Source organism: Rattus norvegicus, chromosome 4, assembly GCF_021556685.1.
Source record: "Rattus norvegicus strain SHRSP/BbbUtx chromosome 4, alternate assembly SHRSP_T2T, whole genome shotgun sequence".
NCBI classification, from domain to species: Eukaryota; Metazoa; Chordata; class Mammalia; order Rodentia; family Muridae; genus Rattus; species Rattus norvegicus.
In genome coordinates, this window is record NC_141537.1 from 104,280,578 (window position 1) to 104,306,662 (window position 26,085).

Here is a 26,085-nt window from a genome sequence, read left to right on the forward strand (position 1 = left end):
GCATGTTCTGATGGGACAGACCAATGAGACTGGTCCTGGATGGCCAGCATTTGAGTGAGAAGTTCCCAACCATAGGGTAGAACACTAGCATTCTCTAGTGCCAAAAAAGACCGTCCTCTACTCACTTCTCCCTCTGCCTTTCTTGAGGGATGTTCACTATCTGAGGCTTTGCTGAGGATTGCTACTGCTATTTGTGGGCCTGCATCTGCCTGAAATCTCTCCTGCTGCCCATAAGTTCCAACATCACCCCCCCAACCCCCAGCCCAGTTCACTCTCCCCCTCAGAATAAAGGCAAAGAAGCAGATACCCAGGAAAGGACTGTAGTAGCCTTTCCCAGGAGCAGGGGCACTTCTCCTTGGGACAAGAATACACAACTTTTAAAGACACAAATTTGCCATGTAGATCTGGCTGCCTAGAACTTTCTATACTGAAATGGCTGGCCTAGAATTCACGGAGACCTATCTGTCTCTTCCTCCTGAATGCTGGAATTAAAGGCATGTGCTACCACATCCAACTGGAACAAGAAATTAGAAAAGAAGGCTTATCTTTATTATTTTTAATTACATATAGGTATGTGTATCTGTGTATGAGTGCATTGCCTACAGAAGTCAGAGGTGTCAAAAAACCTACAGCTGAAGTTATAGATAGTGTGAGTCTTCTGACATGGGCACTGGGTCTCCTGGAAGAGCAGCAAAAGTTCTTAACTACTGAGCCATCTTGTCCCAGCCGTCCCTGGGACAAAAGTCTTCAAACCCATTCCAGCCTGGCTATTCTGCGGTGTTCTCTACACAGCCTTTCCAGCGCAGGGACAGGGCCTCAATCGTGTCCCGCAGCATCTGTGTCCAGTCATCTCCTCTCCGCATTGGGGTACAGCGTGTCTCCTTGTGCTCCAGGGCCAAGATCTCTGCGGGGGTCTCAGGAGTCAGCCCAGCCGCCTGGACTGCTTCTGGGAATTTGACTGCTGAGGCAGGGGCCAGGCAGCACCGGGGGATGCTACTGAGGATGGGGCAGGACAGGAGAGAACAGGTACAAAGATGGGGAAGGAGAAGACAGAGGAAGAAGGACCAGAGGAAAGGTTATGGGCAGGGTAGGGAACAGAGCAGAGAGAGACAAAGACATGATTAATACCTTGAACTAACCTTTATAATAAGCCTGCAAAGACCAATAAAGACCCAGTTCAGCCATCATTCCCCTCATGACCTGGGATATAGCTCACACCTCTTTAAGCACAGCTCTAGTTGTTGGGTACAGAACCCACCATGCCTACTGACGTCACTATCCTTAGTCTTGCATGCCCTGCTTGGAGAAGAGGCGTGACCCCAGTGTCCCAGATTGCACTGCTGGTACCTGGGCTGCCCACTGTCAGTCTGCTGGTAATGGTAGCTCACTGCTGTAGCTGAGTGAGGGCACAGTAGGTACTGGTTCTCTTCCCAACAGCGGCCCATGGTCTGGGTGATGGCCTCATCAGATACGGACTCAGATGTCACTGCCTCTGAAAGCTGAAAGGTCACGGGACAGGGGTGGATGTTGGGATTGGTGAATCAAAGAAGGACTAGACCCCACAACATACACAACCACACCCACACCAGGAACTCACAGTAAAATCAATTTACGAGTTTTGAACCAATTACAGTTTTAAGCCTACATAGCAGAAGGATTTGTAGATGTGTTAGGTACATTTCGATGTATTTAGCAGATGAAGTGAATTAGCACACAGTCTTGTTCTACACCCTGATATAGGTCATGGGTGTTCAAACATTTATGGCATGAAAACTACCTTGTCAGTTCTTACCCTGCTTAGGAGCACCTCCCCTGGGAAACCTCACAGAGGAAGACTCCCTTCCCAGTTTTCCCTGAGTGTAGTTGGTATGCTAGATCATTCTCTGAAGATGTTCTGCCTGTTTACAACATAGCAAACACCCTGCACATACTTAATGGCATCGGAGACCACATGACTCATAGATTGTTTACACAGCCACTTCCTGGTTAGGGTCAGGGACAGCAACCAACACTTTTTCCTCCTCCTCCCCCCCCCCTCCTCCTCCTCCTCCTCCTCCTCCCCCTCTTCCTCCTCTTCTTCCTCCTCCTCCTCCTCCTCTTCCTCCTCCTCTTCCTCCTCTTCCTCTTCCTCCTCCTCCTCTTCCTCCTCCTCTTCCCCCTCCTCTTCCTCCTCCTCCTCCTCTTCCTCCTCTTCCTCCTCCTCTTCTTCCTCCTCCTCTTCCTCCTCCTCCTCCTCTTCCTCCTCCTCTTCCTCCTCCTCTTCCTCCTCCTCCTCCTCCTCTTCCTCCTCCTCTTCCCCCTCCTCTTCTTCCTCCTCCTCTTCCTCCTCTTCCTCTTCCTCCTCCTCCTCTTCCTCCTCCTCTTCCTCCTCCTCTTCCTCCTCCTCCTCTTCCTCCTCCTCCTCTTTCTTCTCTTCCTCCTCCTCCTCTTCCCTACCCCCTCTTCTTTCTCCTTTTCCCAGTTCTGGTTGCTGCAGGGTCAAATGCCTATTAAACAGGTGTTCTACCACCTTGATGCATCACTCTGTGTGGTAGCTGTATTTTCTCTTTGTATTTCCATCACTTAACATAGTTCTTGAACCACAATAGATAGATAATGAGTGGATGGGTGGATGGATGAATGAATGAATGAATGAATGAGTGAATGAATGAATGGACTGATGGATGAATTAATGAATGCCTTCCAGCAAATGCAGTGTCCTTAGAGTAGAGTGAGGGAGAAAGTGAAGAAACAATGGGATATGGTGTCCAGGTTTTTGGTTTTCTTTTGCTGTTGTTGTCCAGTTTTAGTGGAGGGTCTCACTTACATGAGGAGAAGGAATGTTGATGTCTGCATAAACTACAGGCCAAACAAACTAGTGCGTGGCTTTGTCAAAGGCAGCAGAAGGCTGAGGAGATGGCTCCGCTATGCAGAGCACGAGCTGCTCTTGTAGAGGACCCAGGTTTGGTTCTCAGCACCACATGGTGGAAACCATGAGTAACTCCCATTTTCAGGGAGATCTGATGCCCTTTCCTGGACCCCACAGGCACTGCATGCATGTGGTACCCATGCATAAGCGAGCAAACACTCATACACATTAAATAAAAAGAATGAAACCACTAAAAGGCCTCTTCTTCTTTTTTTTTAAAGCAGTATAGATTTTAAAAGAGAGAGGTCCCATTCTGGTCTTTGAGGGAATAATTCAGCCCAGATAACTGTGTCTGGTTTTGAGAAGACCCCCTCAAGAGGGACACTCACTGTGGCCAATTATGTCATATACAGGACTAAGTTAAAGGAATTGGGTAGGCCAAGGCGGTAAATAAGGCTTCTTTTCAAGAGGAAGAGACTGAGATAAAATCAGACTGTGAGAGCAAGAAGGAGCACATTCTAGAACTCTGTATCACCAGGCTGCATGCTGTCTGTCTGTCTGTCTGCCTGTCTGTTTATCATCTATCTATCTATCTATCTATCTATCTATCTATCTATCTATCTATCATCTGTCTGTCTGTCTATCTATCATCTATCTATCTGTCTGTCTGTCTGTCTGTCTGTCTGTCTGTCTATCTATCTATCTACCTACCTACCTGTCTGCCTGTCTATCTATCTATCTATCTATCTATCTATCTATCTATCTATCTATCTATCTACCTACCTACCTATCCATCCATCCATCCATCCATCCATCCATCCATCCATCCATCCATCCATCCATGAAGTGCTCTATCTGCATGTATGCCTACATGCCAGAAGAGGGCATCAGATCTCATTATAGATGGTTGTGACCCACCATGCGGTTGCTGAGAATTGAACCTAGGACCTTTGGAAGAGCACCCCCTTAGTGCTCTTAACCCCCAAGTCATTTCTTCAGCCTCACCTCCCTCCACCCCCAGAAGCAAGCTTTAATTAAATACTGGTCAGGAAGTTGACTCTGGACAGGTTCACCCCTGGGTTCCCAGAGAATGGCCACCAGGCTGCATTCAAATAAAAGCAATGCTTTCTATCTAGTTTCCAAAAAACATATTTGTTAACTAAATAAAGTTTCTTCTTCTCTAAAAGAGAGATAGAGACAAGGACAAGGAAGGGAGATAAAGGTTAGTAGTGGCTATGGTTTCTGCCTGTACTGGGAGGACAGAATGGTTTTGTCCATGTACAGATGTCGCTCCTAGTGGAAATCCACACAATAATAAATAGACACAGAAGTACCTGTGCAGATCTGTGTGTCTCCAGCAGAATGTAAAGTATGTAAGCTTTACCTTTTGACCCAAGTTTCACAACAACCTTATGAGACAGGGGTCTTATTATCCTCCATCTACAGATGAGGAAACAGAGGCACTGCGTTTATAAAGCCAGCTTAGCATTTCCCAACTGACTCTCCTCATCCGATCAGTGTTAGCCATGAAAGTTCCTGGTTCACAGATGATGATCAGAAACCAGGTATCTCCTTCCCTCTCTCAGGCTCCCAAACCCCAAGTCCGTCCTGTGGCTGTACCCTTTCCTTCTTCCATGGGATGTTGCAGGAGACACAGACAGGTCTTTTGAGCTCACACATAAGTACTAGGGGAAATGGAATGTTGAGCACACAGTGTTGTTTCTTCAAGAGAAGAAATGCAACAACTGCCGTCTACCTAGAAGGCTGGATGTAGACGTGTAGATTTGGTAACTAGCCTGGTGACCTTTGCTCTGTGTGGTAGAGACTTCTCTGGCACTGGACTCTCCCTGAGACCCTTATCAGTCAATTTAAAGAACTAATCTTTATGGACTTTACAGTGAGTTTTGATGTAGTTAGGTCTGATCTGTATGTAGCAGCTTACTTTGCTTCTCTGAAAGATTTATGTATGCTTTGTTGTGCACACAGGATTGAGTTAAGCATCACAAGAATAATGTTTACCACGTTGTGCTGTGCTTAAATATGCCACTAAAATAAACCACTAAAAGGTCAGACTCTAGAAGTTTTAGCCAACACTGCCTACTGAGTCCTGTTGAACAGAACTGCCTTCTTGCCTCTCTCAGAGGCTACTCTGCTGGCTGTGGAGATTGCAGAGACCCCCAGCACCACCCCCTTAGGAAGTGGCCAATGACCAACCTTGCTATGTAGGTCCTTGGGGAGGTGTAGACTTTGGGTTCTTTCAAACTGTTCCATGAGGGCCCTTGTTGTCTGGCTGTCAGAGCCAGCAAGCAGCCAGAAGATCCTTTCCATGTTGTAGGGTACCTGCATGGAGAGTCAAAATCCTAGGCACTCTCATTCCAACCCTTAGCCAGTCCTGCCCCGCCAGGATCTGTTCTCCCCGGAAGCCCACCTGAATGTCCATAGCAGATGCCAGGGTTTTTCGGACAACCTCACACAGAGAGAAGTCTCCCTTCTGAACAGTCCTGTGAATGATGTCATTGCGGTTCACTGCCACCACCAGACTGATTGGCAGGCCCATCTTCTGAGCAATGCATCCAGCTTGGAAAGAGACAGGAAGACAAAAGGATTTTTGGATAAAAGCAAAGTTTTTTTTAATTAGAGTTTAATAAAAAACAGATGAACGTTTTGCTGTGTGAAATGAGAGATGGGAGGAGGAACATAGGAGGGGAGAAGTGGAAGAGAAGTTGGATGGTCACTGTGCCCTGTGCTGCATTTCAGCCACCTACCAGGGACTAACACACACACAAAGTTTGTGAGTCAACCCCTAGCACCTTGAAGGTGCTAAGGGCTGAAGTGCTTTGCCCAAGTCCTACCAACATGCAGGGTCTGGGTGTGATGTTGACAAGACATCCTCTCCCCAAATTAAAGTAGGGGCCTAAAGAGAGAACACAGCAGGTAAGACATTTGCCACATAAATCTGAGGACCTGAGTTTGGATCTGCCTTGCAGCTTGTTTTAGGGAGATGTCTGCTATTCCCTGCTGATATGCAAGGCTGGAGACCCACAAGCTTCTGGGGCCTCTCCTGTTTGTCATCTTGCTGTTGGAACAGTGGGATCACAGATATGCACTATCACATCTAGTTTTATGGAGGCTCTAGGGATCCAAACTCAGGTCCTCAGATTTGTGTGGCAAACGCCTTACCTGCTGAGTCCTCTCTTTAGGCCCCCTACTTTAATTTGGGGAGAGGATGTCTTGTCAACATCACACTTCATTTTGGAAAGCCCATCCACACTCTTATGTCACTTGATCCTCACGGAGGCATTACAGTGTTCTTCAGTGATGAGGAAAGACGGAAGCTCAGGAGGCCCAAAGACCTAAGGTCTCCTTATGGAGAGACCCCAGTTAGGAATGTCCTCCACAGAGATTGCCCTGTGTTCACTTGTGCCAGGTGCTATGAGGGCGTAGCTTTAGGTGCCATCACTAGCTGGAAGGTGACATGAAAGGGAAGCACACTGGGTGTCACCCTCTAAGTAGTGAGGACAGCAGCCTTCCTTGCCTAGCTGCCAGCACACTGTCACCTCTATTTTCCTGTAAGAAGCCAAGGAGACTCTAACCATTCAGATGCTTTTGTCATCTCACCCACTCTATCCCTGGTGCCTTGAGAAGCAACGGCTGGGCAGAGCTACCAGAAACCCTAACACCATTGTCTCCTTAATAGAAAAGATGTAGGCTCCAACCTGCGGCGGTCAACTTGGTGCCACTACCAACCACTTATGTAAACGGAGGCAAGCTAGCTTGTCTTTGTGTCTAGTTCTTCATTCTAAAACAGTAAGAATAGAACAGGTGGACCCTGGATACATCTACAGAGTCTGCACCTACAGAGTTAACTGACCGTGAATCAAAACTATCCGAAGCAGGGTGTGATGATAATGTTCCCGGCATTTGGGAAGCTGAGGCAGGAGGATGGAGGCTTTCAAGGCTAGCCTAGCCTAAGTTACATAGTGAGATTTCAAGAAAAACATATTGCATCTGTATTAAACATGTTGAAACTCTTTCTTGCCACTTCCCTAAAACACAATGGTCATTTAGATAAGATTCGCTTATTGTATAAGTTATTGACATCATTTAGAGGTGGTTAAAAGTATATGAGTATATGTGCATAGGTTATATGCAGACACCATGTCACTTTACATATGGGTCTTGAATATCTGCAGAGGTCCTAGAACTAATCATCCATGTACCCAGGAGAAAGCTGTGTTGTTCTAGTCCCATGAAATCATTAACCCAGGAAGAGCCCTTACAACATCAACCAGTGCGTAGTTAATGCTTGAGAATGCTCGTTAGCATTTGGTGCCGAGACAGCACTTGCCCTGCGCAAAGCTCATGTGCACCCTCAGCCAGACTTGTCCCTTACAGGCAACTTTGAGCATGTGATCAGCTGAGGACTTGAGTCTGAGGAACTCGTAACCATTCAGCTAGTGAAGGGCAGAGCCGAGGCCAGACTCCTGATGCCAGAGCCCTTGGCCCCTGGGTAGTAAGAACACTGTGTCATGGCACACAGTGGGTGTCCCTCAGTAGGCAGTAGGTGGAGCTGGGAGCCAAGTGCAAACTTTAGGAAAGGACACTGAGCTGTGTTTGGTGGCTGAGCCTTGAGTTCTGTCTACCAGTGGTTGTGCAAGCACAGGTGAAGGAGCTCTTAATCTCCTTTTGCTTCAGGACCATTAGCCTCTGCAAGTTAGAAGGCATCCCGTGTGGCTGTCTGTCCTCTTTAGGACAAAATACAACTTTCTTTCTCTTCATGTTTGTAGGCAGACAACTTGAAGGACCGAGTGCTTTCCAGAAAAGTCCATTTGCATCCCAGGCTCTCCTTACCTGCAAGGTTACCCCCAGCCCCCGTCGGCACTACCACCTCCACCGTGGGCAGGAGGTGCATGTCCAAGGACGGCGTGCACTGGAAATAAGCGAAGAAGTGGTGTGCCATCTGCACCAGGACCCGGGACCAGTTGATGGAGTTCAAGCTCATCAGGTTGTGCCTCTGGACAAAGGCCACATCAGCAAACACAGCCTTGATGGGTTCATCAAGCTCATCACTGTTTCCTTCCACTGCCAGGGGAAAGAGAAGCAGGCATCTCTCAAGAGTAGAAGCCTCTGACACTCACTTCCAGCTTCAGCTTCACCGGAACCCTCGCAGGCTTCACCCATCCTCTCCCATCTGGTCTAGCCTCTGCTTCCTTCACTTTCACTTGGGTTAACCTGGCTTTCTAGGCTCTGTATAAGCTCCTTAAGGATCAAATTCAGGTCTCTTGTTCTCATGACCCTAAGTAGTTGTCCTCACTTGGAGAAAAGAAAATGTGGCCAGTACCATCTCTCATGGTCTTGCATTCTATAAAATCAGATATAAAATGTCAACCTTCTGGGAAACTGGGAAAAGAATTCCCCCTGTATCCCAAGCCTTCACTGATCTGCAAAGAGTATGTCTTTCACTCTTCTGGAAAGAGGGAAAGACTGTCTATTTAACAGAACTTTTCTGGGGCTAGGGGAAATTGTCACTTCTCCCCGTGGGTGAAGTGTAGGTATCCCGGTCCCTGTTCCTATCTGCTAGGTAAGCTTGCTTCAGCAGTTCTCTCTGAAGTTAGCTGTGTACATTGGTTTGATTTATGGGGTGAATTATTAGGTAAACTATCCACCAGTTTAACATATCAGCATCCCAGTCTGGCTGCCTTAGTAATTGCACCAGTACTGACCCTTACCTGATACCTGTATCTAATTCTCCAATTGGATCCATATCTCAAGCAGAAGGTGTGAAGATCACTGGGGGAAGTACTAGGATAGCCATTAGGGTTGTAAAGCTCTCTCTCCTTATCACTATAGTGCAGTAATACAGATGGGGGACCAGCTGTGATTCCAATCAACCTGACCCAGTAGTGGTGGGCATTCCTTTGTCTAGGTCAAGCCAATGTGTACCTGGCATGCCTATGGAGTTAGAGTTCAGTCCAAGTTGGACATGTGAGAAGTTCAGGCCACTGAGACTCAGAAGGATGGTTGCTGGGGTGCTAGAGAAATGGCCACGGCTTTTAAGGACTTTTACCTCGTCTTTATTCTATAACCTCAAGAGGAAGAAACCTAAGATTGGGGAGGGCAGACTAGGAAGTACTTGGGTTCCTGATTGAAATGTTGAGTCTCAGAACCAACCAAGTGATAGTCAACTTCACCCATGGACATTCCAATTACAGGAGCTGGAAACTGTTCTTTCAGATAGTCTGAGTTGGATTTTCTGTTAATTCTAGTTTAAAAAAAAAGTCATAATCAATAAGCATCTAGAGTCTACTAAGTACTTGATGTTTAGGAATCACGCAATGGGCACAGAAATTACTACTTTTATAAACCCAGTGGCTGGGTAAGACACTTTTCTATTGCTATTAAAGTTACTTTGACAGAAACAACTTGTAGAAGAAAGAGGTTTGGGGGCTTACAGTTTCAGCGGGTTCGAGTCTAAGACCATTAGCGCTATGAACATGGGATCAGGCAGGCAGTCATGGTTCTGGAGCAGTAGCTGAGAACTCTATTATCCAAAAGCTCAAGGCACAGAGAGCTAACTGGGATGGTTATGGGCTTTTGAAACCTCAAAGCTCACGCCAGTGACACAACTCTATCAAGGAATCCTTCCTAAGCAGTTCCACCAACTGGGGACCAAGCATTCAGATATATAAGACTATGGGGGCCATTCTCATTTAAACTATTACATTATACTCCCAGACTCCCATGGGCTTGTGGCCATATGATAATACAAAACGTTTTAAGTCCAACTTAAAAGCCTCCATGGTCTATCAGTCTCAAGACTGTTGAAAAAATACAAAGTCCAACATCTCTTCTGAGACTCAAGGCAATCTCTTAGCTCAATCCACTGTAAACCAAACCAAAACCAAAACAAACAGACAAACAAAAAACCTCCCAACTCCCCCATAAAAACAAAACACCAAAAAACAATACAAAACAAAAACCCATTATACACTTCCAACATCCAATGGCACAAGCCTGGCAACCCAAGTTTCATCTCTGGTGACCATGCCAAGGTAGGAGGAAAGAAATGACCCAGACAAAGCTGTCCTCTGACCTCCATGTGGTCACTATGTCCCAGGCATCCCTCTCCTCACTACACATGCGATAATAATGATGATGAATTAATAAAACTTAAACTCAGCATACGTGTATTCTACCCTACTCCTTGAGCTCAGGAAGAGAAAACATCTTTCCTATTAGCCCTGGGATGTACATGAATCATACTGGAAGCCTCTAAGAAGAAAAAAAAACATGAGAAGTACTGCTTAAAAACAAATTAAACTATTTCCTTGGTGCACAAACCATATACAGAATATATACAGAATAGAAACAATAATTAGCTCTGACAATAATGGTGACATACTAGACTCATCAAAGCTGAGTCACTATTTCATAGGTGAGTGATGTTCTCCACCCCCAGTGAAGATTCCACTCATGCTCTTAAACAAAAGTCCTCTTGTGCATCTGTACAAGCAAAAGAGGAGGACTTGAGTTTAAAACAAAAAAACCCCAACAATTTCTTGCCTTCGATGCTAGAACCTAGCCCATGGCTAGCAAGCTTGGCATGTGGGAAACAGCTGGGATCCTGAGCATTGTTCATTAAAGTCTAACAATGACCAAAAGAAAATGCAGCCAGTTATGGGCAGTTACCAAGGCACAGACTTTACACTGGAAGGTACATGTGCTTGCTAAAGAAAAGGGCAGAGGTTGTTTCTTCTCTGCATTTGAGAAAATAGATAAAGGGAATTCATGCTGCTCTGGTGATAAGACTTCTTTCCACTGTTTGAACTCCTTGTCAGTGTTGGTATATTAACATAAAAATATCCTCTCTGTGATTTGTTTTAGTTACTATTCTATTGTTGTGAGGGGACACCATGATCATGGCAACTTATAGAAGGGAGCATTCAGTCGGGGGCTTCTTTACACTTACAGAGGGTTAGTTCTTAATCACTATGGCAGGATGCATGGCAGCGGACACGCTGGTGCTGAAGCAGTAGCTGAGAGCTTATATCCGGTCCACAGACAGCAGGTGGTGAGGTGTGGGAGCAAGAGTGGGTCTGGCTTGAGCTTTTAAAAACTCAAAATCCAACCCCAGTTACACACCCCTCGTCCAACAAAGCCACATCTCTTAATCCATCCCAAAGCGTTCCACTAATCAGAAACCAAGCCTTCAAACATATGAGCTCGTGGAGACCATTCTCATTCAAACCACCACAGGATTATACTAGGACCCAGGCCAGTTGTGGAAGAAATTTTATTTTATCTGTAATCATCTATTTCTAAGTTTATTTTATCTTATGTAGATGGGTGTTTTGCCTGAATACACATCTGTGTACCACGTGTATACAGTGCCCATGCAAACCAGAAAGGGATGACAATCCCACTGGAACTGAAGTTACAGACACTGGTGAGCTGCCATGTGGGTGATGGGAATTGAACCCTGTCCTCTAGAAGAGTAGTCAGCGCTCTTAACCACTGAGCCATCTCTCTAGCAGCTTATATTTATTTCTAGACCATTTCCTGTGTTTCAAGTGAGTGATCAAAACAACAACAACAAAAACAAACAAACAAACAAACCATGCCCGGCCAAAGAATGTAAAACCTCATCCAAGACCCCTAAATCTCATACTCTATGCCTCTCCTTGCAGCTCAGTGAGGTCAAGCAGGGTGTGAAAGGTGAAATTAGAACTATGGCTCCACCCATACTCCCCCATCCTCTGCTCTCAGTCTCCTAAGGAGGGAAACATTTTATACTTGTTATACTTGCCTCCTCCTTCCCACTATCAGTCTCCTAACCACTGGGCATTTGGAGTAGCATGAAAAGCTTGGTTTTCTCCTTTCTCCAACCACTGAATGCTTTCATTCCTATGGCAAAGTTGAAGTCTTCATTACACGGCTGGCTATAATGGGACTGGTCGTAGGCAGCACCAGGCAGCTTCCTACTTTAATACTCGGCCCAGTGTTAACTGCGTGCATGGCCTAGCTGTCGCTCTCTAAGGAAGGACATGGACTGCCAACATGCACTGACACGTTCTCTCAACCATGAAATGCATTTGTGCCCTCAACATTTCAGAACCCTGGAACTGGGCGCGTTGCTTGGCTTAAGCTATGGTTCTGCCTGGTGGCCTACATGTGACATTGGCAAGTGGGAACTTCACAGAGGTGGTAGCATTGACAGACACTTGAACCAGCTCTAACAGTTCAACACAGTAAATGCAGGCCTAAAGCCGTATGCCAGTTAGTGTGGCTGACTGTGAAGCCAGGAACTTGCCCAGAGCTAAGCCAAGGCACCTCAATACATGACTAATCTACCAATGAAGACAGCCATTTGAGCTGGACCACAGTCCCTGCACCTACCTCCAAACACATGAACATTTTCCTTTACCACAGTTGTCATCTGGAGCTCCTGAATCTTTGAGCAATGTCCTTTGGGCAACAGAACAATAATGTCCACATTCTTGGATCCTTGAACACTCTCAATGGCAGCACTCCCCGTGTCCCCAGAGGTTCCTAGAAAGGAGATGCCTCCCTTTAGAACAGGGGGAATACGGAATAAAATGACCTTAAAATATTGGTGCCCAATGCAGCAACATTGGCTTTCAAATACTTGAAAGATTGGTGCTGAGTACTTAGCCCAGAGCCTTTGGATATGCTGATAAAATCAGGACATCCGTGAGTATACTGTACACCTAAAAATATCATTCCAGAAGGATCCACAGCCTCCAGCAGACTGACAAAGGGGGCTGTGAGAGTTAATTTTGTCAACTTGATGGTGCTAGGATCATCATAGAACAAACCTCTGGACATGTCTCTAAAGGCATTTCCGGGAAGGTTTGACTGAGAAGGGATGACCGGGCACCACCCTATGAGCTGTGGTCCTGATCACGAGAAAAGCGAGACTCAAGTTGAGCACCCCCATCAGTGTTCTCTACTTCCTGACTGTAGAGACAGTGTGACCAGATGCCCCAAGCTCCTATCACCATACCTTCAGCGTCATGGTGACCTGTATTCTCAAACCTGCTTTCCTTTAGTTGCTCTGGTCACAGCAATGAGAAAAGGAACTAAGACAGAATCCGTGGCAGAAAAACAGGTCAGAAACCCTCTAAGAAGTAGTTCTTAACCTCCCTAGTGCTGCGACCCTTTAATACACTTCCTCATGCTGAGGTGATCCCCAACTGTAAAATTATTTTCATCGCAACTTCATGACTGTAATTTTATACGGTTGTGAATTGTAATGTAAACATCTGTTTTTTGATAGCTAGGTAATCCTGTGAAAGGGTCGTTTGACCTTACCTCCAAAGGGATTTGCTACCCACAGGTTGACAACCACTGCTCTAGAAAAACTGATAGACTAAGCCTTAAAAGATTCAATAAAGGGTCTCCTGTGCCTTGGCACCCTCCAGCTGGAGTGCTGCTCCCTTTCAACACCCACCCACAACAATGGTGACATGCTTCTTCTTCTTCTCTAGGAAGTATTGCAGGAACTGTGCTGTGCAGGACAGGGACAGGTCCTTAAAGGCATATGTGACCCCATGCCACAACTCCAATATGTTCAGCCCATTCTTCAGCTTGCACAGATGAACTACATCTCTATGGCGGAATCTGCTGAAGGCTTGGTCAATCAGACCTGTGAGAGTAGAGGTTGGACAGAAGATGATGGTATTAGCTCTTCGAATTTTACTTCTGCCACTTTAATCTTTAACCTTCATCTCCCATTGCCAATTAAGAAGCCTAGAAAGTCTGATCTTAAATGACACACTTAGAAACAGGATTACACAGGTCTAGAAAAATATGGGAGGGCATATATTAAACTGCTCATACACTCCTCTTTAGAATTCCCAGACACCAGAACTGGCTGTAGAAAATGTCTAGTTTTCATTTTGTATACTTCTTTTTTTTTTTGGTTCTTTTTTTTTTTTTTTTGGAGCTGGGGACCGAACCCAGGGCCTTGCACTTCCTAGGCAAGCGCTCTACCACTGAGCTAAATCCCCAACCCCTTGTATACTCTTTATTGAGTCTTTTTATTTTATTTTTATTTACTCTTTGTGAATGGGTGTTTTGCCTGCTCGTATGTATGTGCACCATATGTGCACAGTGCTTGAAGAGGTCAGAAGGGAGAGCCAGATCCCCTGGAGCTAGAGTTACAGATGGTTATGAGCTGCCATGTGGATGCTGGGAACTGGACTCTGGACCTTTGGAAGAGCAGTCAGTGCTCTTAACCACTGAGCCACCTCTCCAGCCCCTAAGAAGCATGTATTTCAATAGGAGATCAAATAGTCATAGAACAAATATACCAGTTTCAACTTCCTGATTTTCTTCCCTAAAGATGAAAGTTTTGTTAGTCTGTTCTTTGTAATACTAAATTTCACATCTGTGGTGCCGGGATTTGGGCATGGGTGACGTACAAACTTAGCAACAGTTTAGAACTGAGCTTCTTGAACTTGTGTTTGTGTGCTACCTTTGAGATCTTATTAAAGTGCGGAATCCAAATCAATAGGTCCGATCTGACTTTGAAATATTGGAACATCTACCCAGGCGACGCCATTACTGTTGGTCATTGGAACACGCTCTGTGTGGTCCTTTCCCCTCCCAACTCCAAACATCTACCATTCCTGTGCTGGTGATTTTTTGTTTTTGTCAACTTGATACAAACCTAGACACACCCGGGAAAAGACACAAGGAATAACCTCTTGTCAGACTGGCCTGGGGGTAAGTCAATGGGGGCATTTTCTGATTTAAAGACTGATGTGGGAGTTGCCCAGCTCACTGAGGATGCTGCCTCCCATGGGCAGGTTGTTAGGGTGTGAAGATGTGTCTCCTATGTTCAGTTGTGAATTCTGTACCATAGGGAACTGATGCTGGCAGGAGTCTGGTATTGTCATTTCTTCCATCGCTGGGTTTTCTACCTTGTAAATATTTGTCCTTCCTCACTAGGCTAAGACAATCTAGAATTGTGTCTGAGGTTGGGATTGGTTATAATAAAGAGCTGAGGTCAGAGCATGGAGGACAGAACTTCTGGGCAGAAAAAGGGCAGCTGGGAGAAGAAGAACACAGGGATTCAGAGAGCAGACACAGGGGTGGGGTGGGGGAGCAGAAACAGACTGCCAGGGAGAAGAGAAAGATAGAGAGCTAGCCATGTGGTGGGTCATAGGCTAAGTAGTTGGGTTAAGTTTAGAGTAGCTGGGGGACTGCCCAAAACAAAAGGCCTAAGCTTTAAACTGTATAGAAGACTCCATGCTATTACTTATGTTGCTGGTGGTTCCGAAAAAGCACCACGATAGAAGGTGGTCCAGGAGTGTGTAAGAAAGGAGGAGCCAGCCCTGAGGAGCCGGCCCTGAGGAGTCAGCCACTAAGCAGTCCTCTTCCTCCATGCCTTCTGCTTCAGTTCCTGTCTCCAGGTTCCTGATCCTGACTTCCCTCAGTGAGAGAGCATGATCTGAAAGTTGCATGCTGAAGGAAACCTTTCCTCCCCTAAATCGCTTTGGTCATGGAATTTTATCGCAGCAACAGAAACCCTGACTATGGATTCTCTTGTCACTCAAAATGTCTCCTGTGAACCCACAGTTGTAGTTTTGTATAGGCACTCACTAGAAAGGCAGGATTCTCATATTCACCCTCTGGTCTTTGAATGAGAGTGAGTCTCATAGACTCGTGTGTTTGAATGTTTAGTCCTCAGTTGGGGCAACTGTGTGTGGGAAGGATTAGGAGGTGTGTGGCCTTGTTGGAGGAACCCCCCTCTGTCTGTCTCTCATACTTGTAGATCAAGATGTAAGCTCCCAGCTACTGCTTCATAGCCTGCAGCCATGCTCTCCACTATGATGGTCATGGACTCTAACCCTCCAAAACTGTAAGCCCCAAATAAACTCTTCTCTTTCCCGTAAGTTGCCTTGATCATGGAGACTTATCACAGCATAGGAAAGTAACTAAGACACAACCAAACCTATTGAATCAGAGCCTGCTTTTGATATCTTCGAGGGAAATTCATTGTGCCCTATGGTTTGAGACAACCTGTCCCAGGATACTCGACAAGACAAGGTAGTAATCTAGGTGTCTTGATGACTGAGGGAGACACTCAACACTCGAGCTTTTGGGATGACCGAAAATCCTTAGTCTTGACCCTTTTAAAAATAATTATCAAATTTCAGTAGACCATTTTGCCTTTCATCTCACTGGAGGAAGAGCAGAGGAACTGAAGATTCTACTTCACAAATTTTAGGACCAGGAGCTATCTCACAAGATTTGAGAAAGGCAGCTAGGGATTTTCTAGGGGTTGGATAATTAATTTACAACTCAGGGAGGGAGTGTGTGATGCTGAGTTGGGGTTGGGGGAATCCTCACCATTTAAGTCATGTCTTGGAATAAGCTCCAGGCCAACGAAGAGGGCACACAACTCCTTCACCAGGCTGCGATAGGACAGCGTGCTCCAGTGACGCAGGGTCTCTTTGTCCAGCCTTGGGAGCTCCTCTGGCATATAGAGGCCCCCATCTGGTGCATAACCAGAGAAGAGAGCCCCCTCAAAGTTGACCCGTGGGGCCATTCCCCGGGTGCTAGTGTACCACATGGTCCTGGAGGCCTGCAAAGAGAGAGTCCCAGAGGCAGCTGATCTTCAAACTCGCAGCTCTCCACAGGGTGAAGCTAAGTATTCAGTCCTCTGACTTACCCTCTGAGCCACCACTCACTGGAATATGTATCTCAGACATGGTGATGGAAGCCCTAACCTGAGTATCACCTCAGCTTTGTCAAGTCTTATATAAATCATGATCCTTCTGGTCAAAACAGACAATTCCACTGAGTGCCCTACCTTGAGGTGTGGGTATTGGAGTATGCTGGGGAAAGAGAATCACAGCCCTTACCGGTAACAAAGAAAGCCTTGGAATGGAGAAAGATCATATCAATAGCAGGTAGTTGCCATTTTGGCAGGCTTCTTAGTAAGGAAAAGACCAGAACACCTGATTGGCAAATACTGGTGTGGATGTGGGGGGAATGGGAATATTTATTCACCACTGGAATGTAAAGTGGTTTTGCCACTATAGAAATTGGTGGGTAGATTCCTCAAAAAGCTAGACATGGATCCATCATGTGAGCTGAATACTCCTGGCTACATTCCCTGAGGACTCTACATCCTACTTCAAAGATACTTGCTCACCCATGATCATAGCTGTTCTACTCACAATAGCCAGTAAACGGAGACAACCTAGATGAATGGATAACTGGGAGTCTGTTTTCTTCAGGGATACAGGCTTTCAAAGGCTACACATGCTCCAGCAGATAGCCTCATATCCATGCACTAAATTATCTCAGTAGGTTTTTGTTGTTGTTATTTGTTTGTTTTTAAGCAAAAGAGTGTGTGAAATTGGGAGGGCAAATGGTGAAGTAGAGTCAGAGGGGAAAGAGTAAGGATCAAAATACATTATATGCATATATGAATTATTTTTTTAAACTGAAAGATCCATGTCCCAGGAAACCCCTTAGTCCTTTGCATATCATGATGGTTGGGCATTACCACCAATAACCTCTGTCCTATCTTGCAGTCTAATTCTGAAGGCGATCAGTAAAGCTTACATACTGTCTTTGAAACTCTCTAGCCATGGTTAATTGGCTCTGACTACCTGGCATGGATTTGGAGCCCTATGATCATCGGAATAATCTCTGACAGAGATTACAGCAGAGTTTATTGTTTCCATTGTTAAACCTGTCAATCTGACTACACATAACTGTCAATACCACTTAGGCATTTCTATACCCCTGCCCACAAGAAGGGGAAATCTGACATTGACTGAGAAGAACCCTAGTTTCCCTTTCCTTCCCCTTGGCCTCTCCCCTGACCCTGGAGGTGGAGCCCAGGCCTATGCTAGGCAATTGCTCTGCCATTGAGTTCCACCTCCAGCCCTGAAGTCACGGTTTCCTCCTCCAGGTCTCTGACACTTATGGGTCTACAGTGTGCTCTACACGAGCTGCCACCCGCCACTCTGCTGCCTACAGATGTATGTGTATTCAGTTTAGAGGCAAGGTTGTGCGAAGTAACCAACCACCAGGCACGCCTGACTTTTTGGCATTGCAACATGACTTTGCTGTCTACAAAGTTCAAGCCTCAAAATGGTGCCATCAAGTTACAAGAGTAAGTGAATAAATGAAGCCACATAATGTCTTAAGTTTACAATTTTGTTTTGGGTCTCCTCATTCATAACTATCCTCAGTCACACGCATTAGACATGCCTGAAAACAAGAACATTATTAAATAGAACTGAGGCAGATAATGTAATGCTGGGTCAACGGGTATAAACAGAAATGAGCTTAGGAATCTGGGATAGTCAGTCAGCCCACACAGGAGTCCATGAGAAAGGACAAAATCAAGGCAACTCCAAAAGCCCAGTGCAGTGGATAAGGAAACAGGCACAAAGTCTCCGAAGGCAGAAGCAGGGTCAGGAGGTCAAAGGCTTAGCAGTGCCTTCTGTAACCACGGAGAACTATGGAAAACTGTGGACAGTATTGCACCTAAGTAAACTGCCCTGAAATCCTTGCTACATAAGGTTTCTGGACCTGACTAAAGGACATGCTACCGGCGAGCACTACTAATCAAACTGCTGCAAGTGCTGGGAAGGGCAGAAGCGGGTAGAGCTATAAGGAATAGCTCAAAGGATCATTTTCAGACACCCCACCATCCTCGGTGGAATGGACCACATGATTCCCGGGAACGGAGTATCTGCAATCCAATAAAGACATGAACAAGGAATCAGGCAAGAGCCAGGTTTGAACTCAGCGTGTGTCAGAATAAGAAGATGGCTTGGCTAGCAAACAGTCCCAAGCTTCTCACATGATTAAGGGCTGTCTCGGTTCTGAAAGATCACTTCAGGGGAGAGCATTCCCGACCTAACAGAAAAAAAGACTACAAGAAACACAGCTAATGGTTCCTTTTTTTTTTTTTTTAAGACTGCTGTGTGAGGGCTCTGGACTCAGATCTCCGCTGTACATTACTGTGATAATTACTTTTTGGAACTTCTCTGGATTTTATTCCAGAGCGGAGACAGGGCAATAACCACGATAAATAATAATAACGGTAGTATCCGCCTTTGGGGCAGGATTCGGCGTGGCGGTGAGTGGGGGTGGGGAGACATGGAGGCTCGCCTCTAGTTGCAGATCGCTATTCTCCGTTGGAGTTTAAGGCAACGCCTGGGAGAGGGAGGTGTGCACCCGCTGGCGAGCTCACAGAGGCTAAGGCCCCATCTCCACCCTCTGAACACAGCGCACTGTCCGGAGTTTCCGGGTTCTTCCTACACTGCCGAACCCTGGATGCAGATGGAAAACATGAGAAATCCCACCCGCACTGGCTTCTGGGGCTGCTCCTATCCTAAGGCCCCAGCTGACTTTAAAGCAGTGGCCCGGAAAGCCAAGCTGAACTACAGGGACCAGGACAGCAACCAGGAGTCGGACACGTCACCGCGGAGAGCGCGGGGTGGGGGTGGGGGACACGCTGGGGCCTCCGCGAGGTTACCGTAGGGGCGCAGAGCTGCCTGGCGACCCGGGTCCAGAAGGCGACACGCACAGCTCTGACTTCCTAGAGCCTGAGGTTCTGAGTTTAATGCCAAAGCTGGGGAGGAGCTCCTACAGAGAGCGGAGGAGGGGTTGTGGAGGAGGGACTTGGAGGAGGGGTAGAAGACGGAGCTCGGAAGACGGGAGTGGGGAGGGGACTATGAGGGGACATGGAGGACACGGGGACAGTAGCCTTTGTCCTCACTGAGTGTTTTCAGGCCCTGGAGTTTCTTTTAGACTCATGATCTTCGCTGAGACGAAATAGAATAAAAGCTGGTGACATTTTGTTCTGTTTTTGTTTGTTTACTTATTGGGAGACCTGCCTCTAAGTAGCTCTGGCCACTCAGTAGACCAGGTTGTCCTTGAACTCACAGAGATTTGCCTGTCTCTGCACATCCCTTTCCCAACTTCTCTCAGCTGAGTGCTGAGATTAAAAGCTTTGTTTTGTTTTTAGATGAGAAATCAGAGGGCAATGTGGGAAGAAGGACTTGTTCTTCCACTCTTCCACCCATTGGCTTTCAAGATTCGGGTCTACATAAAACCTAGAGTCTGTGCTAAAATCCACCAGATGGGTGTATCTATTTAGCTAAAAAATTCTTAATTGAATAATACTATTTATGGGGCTGGGGATTTAGCTCAGTAAGGCCCTGAGTTCAGTCCCCAGCTCCGAAAAAAAGAAAAAAAGAAAAAAAGAAAAAAAGAAAAAAAGAAAAAAGAAAAAAAGAAAGGAAGAAAGAAAGAAAGAAAGAAAGAAAGAAAGAAAGAAAGGAAGAAAGAAGGAATAATACTATTTATGAAGCATAAGTCTAGTCAGGTAAAATCTGACTGTCTCCCCCGCTTCCTTTTCTCTTTGTCCTCCTCCCCTTCTTCATGGAACCTGATTACGTAAGAAGGGATGATCTTGAAGTCCGGATCTTCTGTCTCCATTTCTGAATGCTGAGATCACAGACTTGTGTCACCAACGGCTTATGCTGGGAATTGAACTGGAACTTTGTGTGTGCGGGACAAGCACGTTACCAACCAGCTGAGCTACATTCCCAGGCCCCAATTTATTTTTTAGAGAGAGAGAAAAAAAGCAAGAACTTGGGGAAATTTTTCTCCAAACATCCCCCAATGTCCCTGGAGTCACACTCTTGGATAAGCATAGATTTGAAATAGACCAGACAGGTACAGTCTTAGATTTACTCTTGGCTCTGCTCTGGCCTTGGCCTGGTCTTTGCCTATCTCCTTCCTCCTCCTGAAATCTCAGCTTATTCAAGTTGCCTATCATCTAACCCTCCCCTACACACACCAATCCACTAGGCAACTGTCCATGAAGCTGCCGCTGACTAGCCAGCTCAGAGTCTCCTGAGACACTAAGAGACTGTCCCTGCTCAGGGTGGGGGATAGATAGGTCTTCTGAGCACAAAACAGGGCCAGAGGCTTGCCATAGAGTTGACACGGAGGTCAGAGGCACCAACCCATTGCGGAGGATAGGTCAGTCAGGGACCTCTTCCAACCTGTTTCTGTGCTTTCCATGAGATGCGTTTCATTCAGAAGCCAGGGAAACTGGGACCACAAAATGCCACAAAGGTCAGCAGTGTTGGTTACAGTGCTCCCAAAGAAATCTTCATGAGCATCCAAGGACACCCTCGCCATTCCCAGGGTTCTTCCATCTAGCTCTCTGCCTGGCTCAATCAGGCAGGCCTACAGGACAGCACCATTCTGGGACCCAGAGGGCAGCCAAAAGTTCTTCTGTGAAGTGTACTTTGACTCCTCACCAAGGAGAGGAGCTAATGGCTGGAGACAACTGAGTTAATCATTAGGAGTTACTGCCTGGGGAGTTCAAGACAGGAACTCTAAGAAGGCTGAACTTTGAGAGTAAGTTGCATGGTAAACTGTGGTGTTTATATTCTATATTGGAGTCACAATGAGTTTCTTCCATTTTTCTTACGCGTCTTTTATATTTAAAAAAAAATATGGGTAATAAAGTCAAATAGTGAGACCAGAACTGGAGACTGGAGCAGTTCAATGCATTCCTCTGGCGTTCAGTTCCCAGCACCCACGCAGCAAATCGTAACCATCTGTAATTTTAGATGAAGGGGACCAGACTCCCTCTTTTGGCCTCCATCAGTCTCAGGCATGCAAGTGGTACACAAGTATACATGCAGGCAAAATACACACACACACACACACACACACACACACACACACACACACAAAAAACCAAAATAAATAAATAAATAAAATAAAAAAACACACAGACCAAGGCTCTTATTGGCAATCATGCCCCAAACAGATCAGGTAAAATTAGATATAGCACCTCACAGGCTGTCAAAATTGATTTTGGTTCTGAGGCCACACACATAATTAAAAAACAAAACAAAACAAAACTTAATATTACATCAAGACAACAAAAGAGAGTGGAAAGAAAGTATAGAATTCAGAATAATTAAGCAGTGTATTTTGCTTGCATTCCCAACGTGAATGACAAACCTGTGCGAACCCAGACCTCCTTTTGTGTGGTGGCTTGAGGAGGATAGAGCTACATGAACCCTAAGTGGAGAGGAAGCTGCAGTGACCAGGGCTCACTGTTTCTCTGTCTCCGCTTTCTTGGACTCTTGTTTCAGTTTATAATCAGTCATGGAGGTCTTGATTGTGTCGTCCCTCAGCAGAGCTCCTTGGTGATGTCTGTGGTTTCAAAGGTCAAGGCTAATTCCTCTGTTTCCCCTGCCCTGTAAAACAGGTGGCTGGAGACCATTGCAGAACCATAGCCTAAACTTTTCAACATAATTGTCTCCTGCTCATACATATTGTAGTAAATCTCCAACCCCAATAAGCCCGTGCAAAGAACACACAACTCAGTTACAATATTTATAAGCCGCACACCTAGATTGGGCAGATTCACCACTGCACTACTCTACTCCCCAGCTGTGAGACCCCCTGATACTTGCGGCTCCTCCAGGTCATGTGGGTCTGCGCCATCTTCCTTCCACCTCCACTGCTCCTCTTTCTCCATCCTCCTCTGTCCTCTTCCTTCTCCTCCATCTCCTTGTCTCCTTTTCCTCCTTTCTCTCTCTACCTCTCTAAAACCTCCAGCTCCTCCTTTCCCTTCCACTGCTGAATCGTGAGCTCTAGCCTTTAACTGACTGGTTAAAATGGTGAGAAGATTCACATGAAATTGTATGTGATCCACTTCTAGTCGGGGCAACCCATCTTGAAGAAGCAGAATTGGCATCAAAATACAAACTGCACCAGAGTAATCCACAACATTTCCCCCTTTTTGTCTAATTCAAAGACTCTTTTCTCTCGGATTTAAATTGAGCATGACTATTACAATTATTCAATTTATAAGTTTTATGATATACTTAACACCCAGTCCATCAATTTTATCAATTTAGATAAAGTGCACTACCATCTATTCTACCTTAAAAGGCTTACAGTTCTACACCTGAATTTTGTCCTGGTTTTAGCTTATATACCATCTGAAAACCATCCTCTCAAATCTATATCATCTCTCTCAATGCTAATGAGCTTGGGTTGGCTTTGAGATTACAACCAGTCTTCAACCCCATCAGAAATCAGGAACAACTTAAATATTACCTGAAAATATAGGGAGAGCAAAATATAGCTTACAAAACATAACTGATTTATAGAGACAGCTGACTACCTAGACAGTCCTTCATTCCTCAAAATGTTGGAGCATCAGTTTTCAGGCTTCTGGCCCAGGATCATCTGACAGACCTTTGTAATGCAGAATTATTAAGGACTGCTTGCTCTGTCTTGGCAGAGATATCAGCTGACCATTCTGCATAGTATGTCTTTTTCCTGGACAGTATTTTTGTCTGTAGATGAATTGAGTCAATTCTTGCCTAGTGTCTGTCTCTCCACAACTGGAACAACTACACTGATGCTCAGTTTGAATTCAAGAAAGGGGTGCTGTCAGGAGCAGACATGTCTCTAGTCAAATGATCTTTAATAAAAAAAATGGCCATAAATGTCACATTCTGTGACCTTCTGACACCCATGAAGACTATGCAAGCATTTCTGAACTGTTGAGTTTTGACTACTGTCAGCCTCTGCTAATTGAAATATCTCAAAACATCCTTTTAATTAACCCAGAACTGTGAGTTTGCTATCTGGCCCTTAACTCGTATTGCTTGACCATCTAAAACCAGTTTGTAATAGTAGTTATAGAGGGACTGGGCCTAAGCCTTGTATTCTTAAATGTGTTGCATAGACACAATGTCTATCTAAGAGTAATAATATTAATCCCAATTTTTGTATCAATAGAAGAAATTCATACCAATGAAAACCTTAAATCTGAATCAAAATAAATTCTACACCAATGTAAAAAATGATAACTTCAACATCAATTATAAATATTTCTACAAATGTAAGATATAGCTATGTAATATTTTGTTTAAGAGGAAATTTGATAACCTATCCCTATTTATCTATTCCTCTAATTTTTATGATATTATATCCCCCCTTTCTCTTCCACCCCATCTCCTTTACCTAAGAAGGAAGGGTAGAGAAGAGGAAAGGTAGAAACCCCTGAGTTTAAACTCTCTAGTTCCCTTCCTGTCCAAAGCTACATTTGTAAAATATCCCTTAAATGAGAACGTACCTATAATTCATAAACGTTCAGAACCATCCACTCCAACATAAGGAACTGGGATGACGATCTTCTTTTGTCTGCTTCCAGCTGAATTGGGGTGAAAATTCCCTTCTGGGGACCCAAAGGGAAATAGGAAAATGGCTTTGTCAAAGGAGAGCTGGCATCATTTGCCTTCCAGTCACTCTGTGCTGAGAAAGTTCTTTGCTGAGCTGACATCTTGACTATGACAGTGTGAAAGGCTAGATAGGCAGTCTAGCTGTTCTGGAAAAGTCCTTAAAGGAAATAGCTCTGATGTAGATGAGGTAGACTCAAACAAGGAGCTGGAATGGAAGGTTCCAGAATCTCAGCATCCCAGAGTGTGAATCTTGTCAGGGCTGGCTTCCTCTTCTTTCATCCTGCAGGATACAAAAGTGTACAAGGAACATAGAGTTCTGTGAGGACATTCACATGGAGAGCACAGGGTGCACAGATTGGTTAATGAAGATCGACTGCCTTTCTTCAGGGGTTAGTTTTATTAATAATCAATTACAATAAGTCTTCATTCATGCCATGTGATGGAGGGCACAAATGAATCTTTACCTGTCCCGTTTGATTTTCTTGAACTTTTATAGTTCTTCAGGGGGGTCACCCCCGTCATATCTGATCCATATCACTCTGGAAGGGTTCAAGAGCACCTTTTCCTTTCCGGTCAACACAAATGCAGAGTCTTTCTCCCAAAATAGCATGTCCTTGGTCCAGTATCTGGAAATCATAAACATTTAGCTTGACCTCTCCCCCAGAGGAATTTTAATATAACCACCAAACTCAAAATCACACCCCTCTTGATAATTAAAACAGTCTAAACAAATAGCATCTGTTGAGACAGTGCTTCTACTATCTCCTGCCTGACCTTCATGAGATCAAGGCCTAAATGAGTATTTAACATCTCTGTCCACTTGCTGTATAAACCTATTTCCAGTCTCTATTTGTCATACCAGGCAAAGAAATCCCAGAAATCTCATGAGTTGACCATGTTCAAAGATCCCTAGAAATTGTTCTGGCAAGACTTTTTCAGATCTTCCCTAAAGCACATTTTTTAAATTCGCTCTCCCTAACGTCTCCCTTCTGGGGAGCTTACTACTTGCTGCATCTACCAACTGGCTCTATTCTGTCATCTGTCTCCTTCACCTCTTCTCTCCACCATGAGAACCATTGTAAATGTGACCCAGGTTCTACTACTGCTCTTGCCATATCCTTCCAGTCTTGGGCGATTATTTTATTTTTAATAGCCCAAGAAGTCAGGATTTGTTTCACAAATCACGAATGCGTTCCAAAATTAGTGACACTTTCCTTAAATCTTCTCAGTTCTTGTTAGTTCCATGGGGTGACATTTGCGTTCCTGATAACCCTGTCTGGAGGGCTTTGTTGTATACTAACCAGATGAACTAAAGTTCGTTTTCTAATAACCTTTGGTTGGCTTTCTCTCATTTTATCTTCTGTCTCTACCTGAGTATTTTCCTTAATTGGACATTTATATTCTTCCTTTATGGTCTGTGTCCATGCTTCATATCTCTCCTCTTGTCGCTCCTCCTGTTCCTTGAGTTTCTGGATTCTTTTGTTCAAGGCTCTGCTTCCATATTTTAAAACGTTCTTTATATTGTAATTCTGATATTGTAGCATCCACCTTATTTTGATTTACTAGCTTTAGTAAATTATCCTCTAGACTCTGTTTCCAAATTTTATCTCTATCTCTTTGCTGTTTAGTCTGATCTATAAAATTCTGCATCCTTTTTTTCTATCATCTCTTCCAACTCCTGTCTCCAACCTTTATTCTCGTTTTTCTGTTGCCAACCTCGACCTATAGAACCCTGAACCTTTAGTTCTAGTGTTCCCTCTAGGCCATGTTGCCAAGTCTTAAGTTTCTCTCTCTGTGAACCGAGATGCCTTGCCAATTCAAAATGGCCTGCAGCATCCTCCCAGGAATGGCCCTGCCCATGGCACATTTGCTCAAGCCCCCGTGTGAGCATTCTTGAATTTACCCTTATCACCACGTTCAACTCACTGATCCATTCAATGGCCCCTGCTTTGC

The 26,085-nt window shown here is 45.1% G+C and overlaps 1 protein-coding gene across 6 annotated transcripts; it reads right to left on the minus strand.

Annotated features, from left to right (window-relative positions):
* Window positions 1–527: 527 nt before the first annotated feature.
* Thnsl2 (threonine synthase-like 2) lies at window positions 528–19,465 on the minus strand. Of its 6 annotated transcripts, none has more exons than XM_087656599.1 (9): window positions 19,380–19,465; window positions 16,226–16,460; window positions 13,320–13,514; window positions 12,245–12,397; window positions 7,700–7,930; window positions 5,277–5,425; window positions 5,063–5,188; window positions 1,348–1,499; window positions 528–993 (listed from the first exon to the last, which is right to left on the minus strand). In XM_087656599.1, the coding sequence occupies exons 2-9, from the start codon at window positions 16,446–16,448 to the stop codon at window positions 768–770; spliced, it is 1,455 nt and encodes a 484-aa protein (XP_087512725.1). In that variant the 5' UTR covers window positions 16,449–16,460; window positions 19,380–19,465; the 3' UTR covers window positions 528–767.
* Window positions 19,466–26,085: the final 6,620 nt, after the last annotated feature.

Coding starts and splice junctions, on each gene's coding strand:
- Thnsl2 (XM_087656599.1), bottom strand. CDS start 16,448: ATGTGGTACACTAGCACCCGGGGAATGGCCCCACGGGTCAACTTTGAG. Junction 5,426..7,699: donor GGCTGGGGGTAACCTTGCAG/GTAAGGAGAGCC, acceptor TCTCTTTCCAAG/CTGGATGCATTGCTCAGAAG. Junction 5,189..5,276: donor CATCTGCTATGGACATTCAG/GTGGGCTTCCGG, acceptor CTCTCCATGCAG/GTACCCTACAACATGGAAAG.